This window comes from Bos mutus, chromosome X (genome assembly GCF_027580195.1).
Source record: "Bos mutus isolate GX-2022 chromosome X, NWIPB_WYAK_1.1, whole genome shotgun sequence".
In the NCBI taxonomy this organism is placed as follows: Eukaryota; Metazoa; Chordata; class Mammalia; order Artiodactyla; family Bovidae; genus Bos; species Bos mutus.
This window is the reverse complement of record NC_091646.1, coordinates 28,490,359-28,502,978: the sequence shown is the minus strand read 5'-3', so window position 1 is coordinate 28,502,978 and position 12,620 is coordinate 28,490,359. Positions and strand designations below refer to the sequence as shown.

The 12,620-nt window shown below is 42.1% G+C and overlaps 1 protein-coding gene across 1 annotated transcript; it reads left to right on the top strand.

Moving 5' to 3' along the window:
• Positions 1-1,488: 1,488 nt before the first annotated feature.
• UBE2A (ubiquitin conjugating enzyme E2 A) lies at positions 1,489-12,137 on the top strand. Its single transcript, XM_005887215.3, has 6 exons — positions 1,489-1,739; positions 1,859-1,939; positions 2,301-2,326; positions 10,447-10,536; positions 11,526-11,614; positions 11,906-12,137. The coding sequence occupies exons 1-6, from the start codon at positions 1,696-1,698 to the stop codon at positions 12,032-12,034; spliced, it is 459 nt and encodes a 152-aa protein (XP_005887277.1). The 5' UTR covers positions 1,489-1,695; the 3' UTR covers positions 12,035-12,137.
• The last annotated feature ends 483 nt before the right edge of the window (positions 12,138-12,620 follow it).

Below are 12,620 nucleotides of genomic sequence, written 5' to 3'. Positions count from 1 at the left end.
CCTGTCTCCCATTTTAGAAACAAATTCCTGCACATCTATATCTTTTGGACATCCTCAGGTAGATGTCTCACTAGTCCCATGAACTCAGCAAGTCCCCAGATTTTCTCTCCCCAAACTGCCATTCCCCTCTCTTTTCCCTAATTCAGGTAATGGTGCTTCAAACTCCCAGTTATCTTGGGGGTTAGAACTTGAGCCATTGTTTAGCCACACGACACTTGGAGGCTTGTGGGGATCTTAATTCTGGGACCAGGGGTTGACCAGTGTCCCCTGCATTGGAAGCACAGAGCCCTAACCCATGAACCACCAGGGAAGTCCCCAGAACTTGAGCCTCCGTAGACTCCCTCCTCTCTCTTGTCCCCACGTTCTGTTGGCAAGTCCTGTCCGTTTTTATTGTCGTTACCTGTCACTACCTCTCACCTAGAATACTTCAAGAGTCTTCTAGTTGCTGTCCTGGGACCCGTCTCCAGTGAGTACAGCTCTGATCATGTTGCCTTTCTGCTCAACCAACTTCCAAGGAAGCCATTAGCTTGGCATTCAAAACTCTCCCTGCATGAACCTAAACCTACTTTTCTCATATTTCCAAAAAATTCTTAAATGAGTATTTTGCCTACCTTCTATGTTATTTGGAGTTGACCTTTTTAAAAAACATTCTTTAAAACTGTTATTGCTTTTGCAGGTCCACATACTAACTGTGACTCTTCCCTGCAACCTACAGCTTTTTCACGTGCATCTTACCGTTCCTTTTACTTCAGACTCACTGCTCTTCCAATTCTCTGCAATCGGATATTCTCATACCTTTGGACTCTTCTGAACATATAGTAGCCACTTGGCTTGTTGAACTGTCAAGGGGAAATGTGGTTCCAGAGCCAAATTGTGAGTGTCCAAAGCTAAAGCCTCATTCTGCTTGCCTCCAGCTCTCATTCCCTCCTCCAGGACACACACCACCATTTCATTCTGCTTTGGGGGTGATCATCGGCCTAAATGTTGGGGCCCGCACATTCATCCCATAGAGAAGGGACCCTCGACCTCACCGTCGAGGTCGATTTACTCTTTGGATGTTCATTGATTTTGACCAGTCACACAGCTTCCTCCCCAGTTTCCCGTGTCCGTAGGCGGTGTACCCCCTAGAGTTTTGGCTTTAGGAGAACTGGTTTCGCCTTCTTCCACTCTGTCCTCATTGAGATTGAGACTTCATCCTCAGCCACTGTGCGCACTTTAATAAGTGATCTGATCTAAAAAAAAAAAGAAGAAGAAGAAAAAGGAAAAACAGAAAAAAAGCTTCCCATGGTTCGTCTTAGAAATGGAAAGTGAAGGTGGACCGATTCCACCACCGGATCCTATTGAGTTCCCAGCAATTACATGAGGCCCGCAGCTTGCTTCTCACCCTCGCTCCCAGCGTCCCTCAGGGGTTTAATGACCTAAGCAACTTTCGTCCCCCCCCCGACTCCTGTCCCGTCTTGGTACGGCCCGTCCGGCGTTTGGCATTCCACCCCCGTCTTTTCCTCTCAGGTTGGTTCAGCCCCGGTCTACTCTGGGGTGGTGCTAAGCCGGCGCCAGATCGACCCTCGACTGAGGAGAGGCAGTGCGGTTCCTCTAGGCGCTTCTCCGTTGGTTCCTCCGGCTTCCTCAGCCTCCTCACCACCCGCGGGGACCCGAGAGCTCGGTGTATGCCCCACCCCTGACCCCGCTAGAGACATGTCCACCCCGGCTCGGCGGCGTCTCATGAGGGACTTCAAGAGGTAACCCGCCCGGGACTCTAGGGGCCGGGGGCGGCAGCCGGGGTTCAGGGCGGGGCCGTCAGGGGACCGGCGGGCGGCGGGTACAGGATAGCGGGAGGTTCCTCTGCTTTTCCCTGTAGGTTGCAGGAGGATCCTCCAGCCGGAGTCAGCGGGGCTCCGTCTGAGAACAACATCATGGTTTGGAACGCGGTCATTTTTGGGTGAGTCTGCGTTCCGGATGGTGGTGAGGGCTGGGGGACCCGTGTGCCCGTTGGGACCGACCCGGTGCGGAGGCGGGGACTGAGCGAGAAGGTTTGGGGCTCGTTGGGCCTAGGCGCCTCCCCGGAGCCTGTGCCTCGATTAGCTCGGTTCCCGCTGCCAGGGGAACCGTTTGGGGTTCGGAGGGGGCGGGGCGGGGAGCGGTGGCGCTTCGGCCTGCCTGGGGTTTCTGAGCCCCAAAGCTCTATTGGTAGTGGCTTTTCAACCCGGGAAGCGGTGGTTTACCAGAGGTGGGGCGAGCAGATGAACCGGGGAGAGAGGAGCCCCCATGAGGGAACTGACTTGTTTCTCTCTCTGTTGTAGGCCTGAAGGGACCCCGTTTGAGGATGGTAAGAGAGTTTCTTTACCCACCTTCTGGGACCGTGATCTTCTGGGGAAAGGGTTTCCCAGTCAGCCTAGAAGTGCCTCCTACTTAATAACCCGCTTCTCCCTAGCCTCTGCCTGCTAAAGGCTTGAGAGGAGTCCAGTCTGTGGCAGGTTGTTCTTGCTATTGTCCGCTTGACTAGAACTGCACCTTTTTTCCTGCTGCTTAAAAAAATCTGAGTAAGGCAGTCACTTTTTAAAAGGAGCATGATACCACTGATGTTAAGTGTTTGTGAGGTTTGGGTTGTGATCCTGCTAAATTCAGCACCACCACCCCCTCCATCAGGACACTGAGTTAAGATCAACCCAACCACTTGCTGATCCACTCGGAGACCCCAGGGACTGTCTGGTTCAGAATTCTGTCCCAAGGGTGGGAACTGTGTTCAGCAGGTGCTTCATGTGTGTTGTTGGATGTTGAATGGATGCAGGCATCCCTTGCACACAACTGTCTGGTTTCTACAATCTGACATTGAGTGCTTTTCAGCCTCACTGCTTTAAGATGGTCTTTAATGGCACCTTCAATAGCCAGTTTATTGTTTCTTATTTTTAAATGAGTTTTCAGCATGTGCTTTTATCAAGACTTTATGATCAGTCATCTCAAGGCAGTTTCACAATCGAGGGGAGCCTTAATGTACTCTCTTACCAGTGTCCAACCTACTTCAAGATACTACACATACTTATAGGTACATGATTTTTAGGTTTAGGTTTGACTTTTAAAAACACACTAAGTTGCTTTTTAAGGACTTTTTAAAGCTTCTTGTTTTGATATAGATTTGTGTGGAGTTGTAATTAATAATACAGAGAGACCTTGTGTACCCTTCACCTGTTCCCCCCTCTCCCTTGGTAACATCTTGAATGACTATGCACAACCAGGAAATTGACATTGATATAGTTTTATGTGCACTCAATTGTGTGTGTATGTGTGTGTGTAGTTAATTGCTTTTGAAAGCTTAATGCATTTAAAAAGATGATTAAAAGTATTTGAACTGCTGATTGACATCTTTAATATTTGAGGTATTTTTAAACAGAAAAGGGCCTTTCTGTTATTTATTTTCTTCTCAATGCCTTATATTCCTTTGGTCATATAGCATTTGAGGGAGATCTGTACACATATGCACACACATATGCATACACCTCCATTTGAAGGTGGCAACAGAAGCATTTCTACAAACTACTCAGTACAAGCAAAGTTGTCAAGTCAGATTGCCTTTGGATGTTACCAACCACAGCATGTTGTGAGGTAAATGAATACAAACCAATTCTAGGATTTGTCTCAAACACTCAGATTTCCCTAGCAGATTGGAAACAGTAACCTAGATACTTTGTTTCTTCTCTGCCTTCACCTCCCGGGTAAATATCACTGTTCTTCAGTGCTTTGATAAAAAGAAGTGACAGCAAGGGAGTGTGATCCTGAAGGCATACTACTTTGGTGCGCGAGGTAAATCGTTTGAACTGATCCTGATCCATACAAAAGCTAGCTAGGCTTAGTTTTCCTCCATTAGATTGGTTGCTGGTTCTTCATACTTAAGCTTTATGTGCAGATTAGCTGTGTATTTGCTTTAGCTCCAGCAGCTTTATTTTCATTGGCTTCCTTTCTCCTCCTGATTTTATTCAGACTGCTTTATGCTGGGCACAACTTTATTAATAGTACATCGCTTTGCTAGGGGTTGGCAACGTAAATATTTCAAGGGTGCTTCTCTCGCTTTAAGTGGTATGAATTGGAAAAGTACTTATGGAATCCATTATCTACCTGGACCTTCCCCCTTGACATTACTGGTTCTATTTTTGATGATGTGTCTCTCCAACCTGACATTACTGAAAGGAATTACTCAGGCTGAATGACAGTACCCTTTACTGATTCATTCTTTTGAGCAGTCTGCTATCCATGAATGCTTCCTCAGGTGTCTCGAACACTAACCAAGGTTACAAGAATTTTTTTGACCGTTTAAAAATACCTCTTATTTACACCTAGGAAATTTACTGGAAAGGCCCAATTAGGAACAAGTGGCATAGTTGATTTTGCTGTTGCCAATGTATGATATAAATCAACAGCTTCAGAACTACTTTTGCTGATTCCTCGTAACCATCTGGAGCAGACGTTTCCAGAACAGTAGCTGCTGCTGCTGCTGCTGTCACTTCAGTCGTGTCCAACTCTGTGCAACCCCATAGACGGCAGCCCACCAGGCTCCCCCATCCCTGGGATTCTCCAGGCAAGAGTACCAGAGTGGGGTGCCATTGCCTTCTCCGTCCATAACAGCTAGGTCCTAGTTAAAGAGCTGAACTTTTAAAAATAGGAACTCTTCAAGGTATTTCGATTTAACTTCACACAATTGAAGTAAGAGAGCTATGTTCCCAAGAGCTTACACTACCAAACAAAACACTGGGGGTAAATGCATCCTCATAAAATATCTTAGCATGTATGCTGAATATGAAGGTTAAGAAGCAATGTATTCTCCAGCGCATCATCTGAAAATTGTTAATAGAAACAGTAAGATACTAGTATTTGATTTTTACAGTGGATGTATTCTTAAGAATTTGGTGTCCTTTTTTAAATGAATCACTTAAAAGTCCACAAGGGGTGTTCTTAAGGTACATAAATCCTGTAATGAAGGTTGGTTATTATCTTAAAAGTCAGACTTTTTCAATCATCAAAAAAATTTAAGTGTATGTACTTTGCTTCCTCCTCAGGGGTCACAAACTGGTGGCTAAATGGCAGAAAACACCTACAGAGGTGCTTTCTTTTGCCAGTACAATATTTTCAAAAGTTGAATTTGTGACTGTTTTTAGGCAGAACATACACTAACCAAATCACTCCCTATTGCTATACACCAGCCATTTAACACATTTATATAATTGTCCAGGTCCCTAGGTATAGATGGATTAATTCCTACTTTCCTTACAATGTTGTGGCCTCCTCAGGAAGATAAAAAATCAGTACAGATTGTGTACAACAATGGTGAGGCTCAAGTTTTCAATTATTTTAAAGCCTAGCCTTCTAAATATTCAGAGGATAAGCTTAGGCTCAATTGCATAACATTAATTCTAGGATTTTAAATATCCTTAATGTTCGTTTTGGATCTCATTGCATTGAAAGTTGTACTGAAGAGGTTCTCATTGTTTAATGCAGCTAAAAGTATGAAGAAAGAAAGAAAGAAAAAGTAGCTCAGTTGTGTCCGACTCTTTGCAACCCCGTGGACTGTAGCCCACCAGGCTCCTCCATCCATGGGATTCTCCAGGCAGGAATCCTGGAGTGGGTTGCCATTTCCTTCTCCAGGGGATCTTCCCGACCCAGGGATCGAACCCTGGTCTCCCGCGTTGCAGGCAGATGCTTTAACCTCTGAGCCACCAGGGAAGCCCTAAGAGTATGAAACATCCCTTTAAATGTGTACTTTGAGTAAGATGTGGGTAAGTCCTACTAATTTATATTAATATTGACATAAACAGGTGGTTTCATTTCTCAAGACATTAAGTAAGCTGTTCTAAAAGACTTGATTAACTTCTTTGGTAGCTAGCTAACCACCTTGTTGAACTTTTCAGCAAGCAGTAGGCAGAAAGCTCAAGTCAAGGGTTTTGTGAACCACCAGCATATGTTCTCTACTTGCGTTTCACTGTGCATGTTTGATGTAGGTCAGAAAGAAAGTACTATCTAGTATTTGAATTCATTAATTGTATTTTTCTTACTGATAATGGTTTGGATTTTGGGGTTTTGCCTCCTTCAACTGGGTCTAGAGATGTGAAACTGTAGAATTATTGTAACTAAAGTATTTATGAGGCACTTGTTTTATATCACTATGCATCTTTTTCTCTTTTAAACCTCATAACAATGTTACGTAGTGGGTATTATTATTAACCCATTTTACAGATGAGGAACTTGAGGTATAGTCAAGTTAAGCACGGAGAAGGCAGTGGGCACCCCACTCCAGTACTCTTGCCTGGAAAATCCCATGGATGGAGGAGCCTGGTGGGCTGCAGTCCATGGGGTCGCAAAGAGTTGGACACGACTGAGCAACTTCACTTTCACTTTTCACTTTCATACATTGGAGAAGGAAATGGCAACGCACTCCAGTGTTCTTGCCTGGAGAATCCCAGGGACGTCGGAGCCTGGTGGGCTGCTGTCTTTGGGGTCGCACAGAGTTGAACACGACTGAAGCAACTTAGTAGCAGAAGCAGCAAGTTAAGCAGCTTCCCCCAAGGTTTCATAACGAGCAAGTAGCAAAGCAAGGATTTGAACCCAGATCTGACTTTAAAGCTTCTGCTTTGCCCCACTTTTTGACAGTGGAGCCTGGTGGGCTGCTGTCTTTGGGGTCGCACAGAGTTGAACAAGGCTGAAGCAACTTAGTAGCAGAAGTAGCAAGTTAAGCAGCTTCCCCCAAGGTTTCATAATGAGCAAGTAGCAAAGCAAGGATTTGAACCCAGATCTGACTGCAAAGCTTCTGCTTTGCCCCACTGTTTATACTTATGCTTGCCTTCTGTGTGGCTTTACCACCTTTAAGAACCATATTTAATGATCGTTTTAATTTAAAGTACCTGGGAGCTCTGCATACTATTAAATCTGCCCAATTTTAGAGCAATTTCTTGATGATAAATCTCTAAGCTATAATTTAAGTGTATATCAACACTGAGCCAAATGTGTTTATACTTGAGATACATAAGGAAGCTCAAAGTTTTGAACTAACTCTCATTCCCACTTTTTCTTGCATATTATAATATTCAGTTCAGTTCAGTCACTCAGTCGTGTCCGATTCTTTGTGACCCCATGAATCCCAGCACACCAGGCCTCCCTGTCTATCACCAACTCCCGGAGTTAACTCAGACTCATGTGCATCGAGTCGGTGATGCCATCCAGCCATCTCATCCTCTGTCGTCCCCTTCTCCTCCTGCCCCCAATCCCTCCTAGCATCAGAGTCTTTTCCAATGAGTCAACTCTTCACATGAGGTGGCCAGAGTACTGGAGTTTCAGCTTTAGCATCATTCCTTCCAAAGAACACCCAGGGCTGATCTCCTTCAGAATGACTGGTTGGATTTCCTTGCAGTCCAAGGGACTCTCAAGAGTCTTCTCCAACACCACAGTTCAAAAGCATCAATTCTTCGGAGCTCAGCTCTCTTCACAGTCCAACTCTCACATCCATACATGACCAATGGAAAAACCATAGCCTTGACTAGACAGACCTTTGTTGGCAAAGTAATGTCTCTGCTTTTCAATATGCTATCTAGATTGGTCATAACTTTTCTTCCAAGGAGTAAGCGTCTTTTAATTTCATGGCTGCAGTCACCATCTGCAAATGATTTTGGAGCCCCCCAAAATAAAGTCTGATACCATTTCCACTGTTTCCCCATCTATTTCCCATGAATTGATGGGACCAGATGCCATGATCTTAGTTTTCTGAATATTGAGCTTTAAGCCAGCTTTTTCATGCTCCACTTTCACTTTCATCATGAGGCTTTTTAGTTCCTCTTCACTTTCTGCCATAAGGGTGGTGTCATCTGCATATCTGAGGTGATTGATATTTCTCCCGGCAATCTTGATTCCAGCTTGTGCTTCTTCCAGCCCAGCATTTCTCATGATGTACTCTGCATATAAGTTAAATAAGCAGGGTGACACTATACAGCCTTGATGTACTCCTTTTCCTATTTGGAACCAGTCTGTTTTTCCATGTCCAGTTCTAACTGTTGCTTCCTGACCTGCATATAGATTTCTCAAGAGGCAGGTCAGGTGGTCTGGTATTCCCATCTCTTGAAGAATTTTCCACAGTTTATTGTGATCCACACAGTCAAAGGCTTTGGCATAGTCAATAAAGCAGAAGTAGATGTTTTTATGGAACTCTCTTGCTTTTTCCATGATCTAGCAGATGTTGGCAATTTGATCTCCGGTTCCTCTACCTTTTCTAAAACCAGCTTGAACATCTGGAAGTTCACGGTTCACGTATTGCTGAAGCCTGGCTTGTTGAGCATTACTTTACTAGCGTGTGAGATGAGTGCAATTGTGTGGTAGTTTGAGCATTCTTTGGCATTGTCTTTCTTTGGGATTGGAATGAAAACTGACCTTTTCCAGTACTGTGGCCACTGCTGAGTTTTCCAAATTTGCTGGCATATTGAGTGCAGCACTTTCACAGCATCATCTTTCAGGATTTGAAATAGCTCAACTGGAATTCCATCACTTCCACTAGCTTTGTTCGTAGTGATGCTTTCTAAGGCCCACTTGACTTCACATTCCAGGATGTCTGGCTCTAGGTGAGTGATCACACCGTCATGATTATATTAGTAGGACTGAAAAAGAAGAACTATGCTTTCTCCCTCAAAAATAGGAAGAGTTATGACCAGGTGGTGATAAAGGTGAGGTGTGTTCTGATGGACTGTAGCATGTTTATCCATTTCAAAATACTATACCGTTTGTCCTTAGTTATAATTCATAGTATCTTTAGATCTGACTTTAAATTTTAGGGAGTAAAAATAGTTTGAAGAATACGTCTCCATATGTTGCATTTTACATTATTCTGAAACTTTGGGACACACGTTCATACCAAGGGCACCTTTGTTAGCAAATTGTACTGTCAGTTTGCTGGTAGAAAACACATTTTGGTATTGTTATATGTAACATCTAGGAGTAAAATGATTGTGATCTTTTTTCTTAAGTGGAAAGGCAGAATGGAAGCAAGGAAGAAATAAATTGCTAACTCTGAAGGAACCAGTAACAGATTATAATCTTATCTGAAGTGTGGTCTATTGTATTAGAATAAGTAATGTATTAAATGGACCAGAGTAATATAGTGGAACATGTATCACCTTATACCAGATAGTAACTGATTCCTTAAGATTACTTGAAGAAATTTCAGTCAGGAAAAAACAGTTGCCCAGTTGTTTTCTTGAATTTATTAAAACCAACTAAAAATAACATCTTGAAGGAAATAATCTCCCCAAATCACAACTTCCAACAATTCTTTTTTTTTTTTTTTGGCTGTGCCTCATGGCATGTGAAATGGCAACCCACTCCAGTGTTCTTTGCCTGGAGAATCCCAGGGACAGGGGAGCCTGGTGGGCTGCCATCTATGGGGTCGCACAGAGTCGGACACAACTGAAGCGACTTAGCAGCAGCATGTGGGATCTTAGTTCCCCAGCCAGGGAATGAACCCACATCCCCTGCTCCCCTGCAGTGGAAGCATGGAGTCTTAACCACTGGACCGCCAGGGAAGTCCCACAACAATTCTTGAATTAGATCCAGCTTGTCCATTTCTTATAAGTTTCTAACCTAGTATGTTTTAGGGCCTCCCGCGACCTTAGTTGACACATATTCAAGAAAAATAATTTGTTTCAGTGGTAGCGTAAACAAACATCATTAGAAAGAAATTTACTGGAGACATGAATGCAATCTAATGTGATTTTTAAATTATTTCTGCCATTAATTCCCTCCATTAGTGTGAATTATTGAGTTGGTTTTATAGTTAAGTACCTTGTGAGTCATACTTAAGGGTTTTTAAGAGAGACTGTGAAGTTTTTTCTGGCTTACATTCAATTATGTTTTCATCATAGAGTTGCTATTACATGAAAAGGAGCCAGGGAACACTTTTATACTTTTTCCCTGCTGTTTTAAAAATAATTAGATTGTTGATTTGTATTTCTAGCATTGGTTTTTGAACCTTTGTGCTCATTCTTTCTAGTCCATTTAAGAATCACTGGAGAGTTTAAGATGACAGCTGATGAAAATTGGACTTTATTAAGGTCTTTCAGTCTTCTAAAGGAGGAAGGCCAAACTTTGGCTGTAGTTGCTTGTCATTTTAAGGATGTCTTCAAAATGTACAGGGGCTAAAGTTATCCCGCAGGCAGTAGTTTTGAGTTTAAGATAGCTGTATTTAAGTTTGGGAGAGAATAATGGAAAAACAAAAAATGAATCACTTTTGAGTGGTGGTTCTCACACTGTTCATTTTTAGGGCAGTTCCTAGAGCTGTACCTCTTACCTGGTCTCTTTCCTACTCTGTATCTTTGTATTATTTCATATAATACTTGAAAAACAAGTCATGTAGCATTAAAAGCAAAGTACTACTGAACAAAATGATAAATGTCTTCTTAACCCTTGCTCTTCTAATTACAGGAACCTTTAAGCTTACAATAGAATTCACTGAGGAATATCCAAATAAGCCACCAACGGTTAGATTTGTCTCTAAGATGTTCCATCCAAATGGCAAGTATCACTTTTTAATAGAGTATTCTAAACTGCTGTACTGTTTATTCCACATTTCCTATTTATTTGTCTGTAGTACATGAGTATTTGTGTAGGAATCTTGCTGTTTTCTGAAAGCTGGTCTTGCTCATGGTGGCCTATTGCTGTCTTGGTTTAGGTCCTAGAATGAAGCCGGGAAGGGACACTGCGTTTGTTTGGAATCTGAGAGCCTTCTGGTTTTGATGATTTTATAATTTGCTTAATAAACAAAAATAAAGGTGTCCTTGAGGTTTCCTTTTAATGTAAGGCCAGATTTGGGTAGTTTTGTGTTGTAATTATATTCACTAGCATTTAAAACAACCGTTCTCAGCTTTGGTTGCATATCAGAATTAGCATGGAACATTTAAAAGCTATGGATGCCCTGGCCTCACTCCAGACCTGCTGAATATCAGATTCTGGTTGAGGTTCAGGTATACAGTGTATTAGAAAGTACCACAGGTGAGTCTAACCTAGTACTTCACTTTTCTCCCTTCCTAGTAGCAAGCCTAGAACAACTTGCCTTTTATTCAGGTTAATATTTCCAGGGCATCAGATATTTTTATCTTCATGCCAAAACGAAACTTTGTGAACTCTGAGCTATCTTTTGTTATTTCAGAGAAGAGGTAGTGTTTAGAAATTTGGTGGAATGAATTTCCCATACATCTGTGGATGACTAGGAACCCTGTTTAAAAAATATGTGTGGTTTCCTGGATAACAGGACAGTCTTTTCAGAATAACAAGCACTAAGTATCTTCCAGTTTTACACAAATTATATTTGACATTCTCTGATCATCCCAGTTGTTTCACTAGTAGTGATTATGACACTTCTTTTAGGAATATAATTGAGAAGCAGCTTAGGAATCTTTTTAAACCTCCAAAGCAAAGTATTCTTGACTCTATTTGTCTTGACTATGATGTTAAAACCTTAATGGTTTTATTATGTTTAACATAACCTACTTCTATGCTTTTAGTCTATGCAGATGGTAGCATATGTCTGGACATACTTCAGAACCGTTGGAGTCCAACCTATGATGTGTCTTCCATTTTAACATCCATACAGGTGAATTTTCCTTAATGTGACTATCCTTTGATACATTTATATTAGCAATTGTTTTTTGAAAGTCATAAGTAAAAAGTAGGTCATTAAGACCTAAGCCACCAGAAAACATATTTGCCTAGCTATAGCAGACTAATGTAACTGAAGATTATTATGCTGAGAGCAAATTTAGCTGCTACCTAGGATAATTCAAGTGATTATATCTAGGCTTGTTACAAATTGTCTCTATAGTCTCTACTGGATGAACCCAGTAGAGGAACTGAGGAACTGACTTGTTACAAATTGTCTCTATAGTCTCTACTGGATGAACCCAATCCCAATAGTCCAGCAAATAGCCAGGCTGCTCAGCTGTACCAGGAGAACAAGCGGGAGTATGAAAAACGTGTTTCTGCGATAGTAGAACAGAGCTGGCGTGACTGTTGACCTGGGTGGAAGAAAAGCAGCAGCAGTCATAAGGAAAATATGTATTGATGTGTCTGTTCTTCAGTGTCATTACATTTACTTTATTAAAAGCAAAATAGCTGTTGTGCTGTTTCCATTGTCCTTTGCCAAGCTTTTCCTATCCCTTCTACCTTCTCCTTAAACATCAGAGAACACCCTCTATGAGATCAAATGTACTGTACCTGGGTTACGTGCAAAAATTACTAATGCTTACTTTCCCTTCTCTTGTATCTTATTTCCAGTTTTAGGGCAGTTTTGTGTTATTCTACTTTACACTAAGCTTTTAAAATTGTTTTACAAGTGGTGCTTATGCATAGCTTGATGACCGGAATGTTTTTAACAAAATGATTGCTGAAGCCTTCACCCTGGCTGGTCCTTCACTTGTGTTAGATTTAGAAATGAATTTTTGGAATATGGCATGTAGAAAACAGGGAAACAAATCCTTGTAAACATCCACTTTGAAAGAGCAGTGGAAGCTTAAAAGGCTATGATACTAAGAGTTAATCAATATGAACTATTTTTTACTGTAGGAAGGAGAATTTAAAAGACTTGGCCAAAGGAGTGCCAC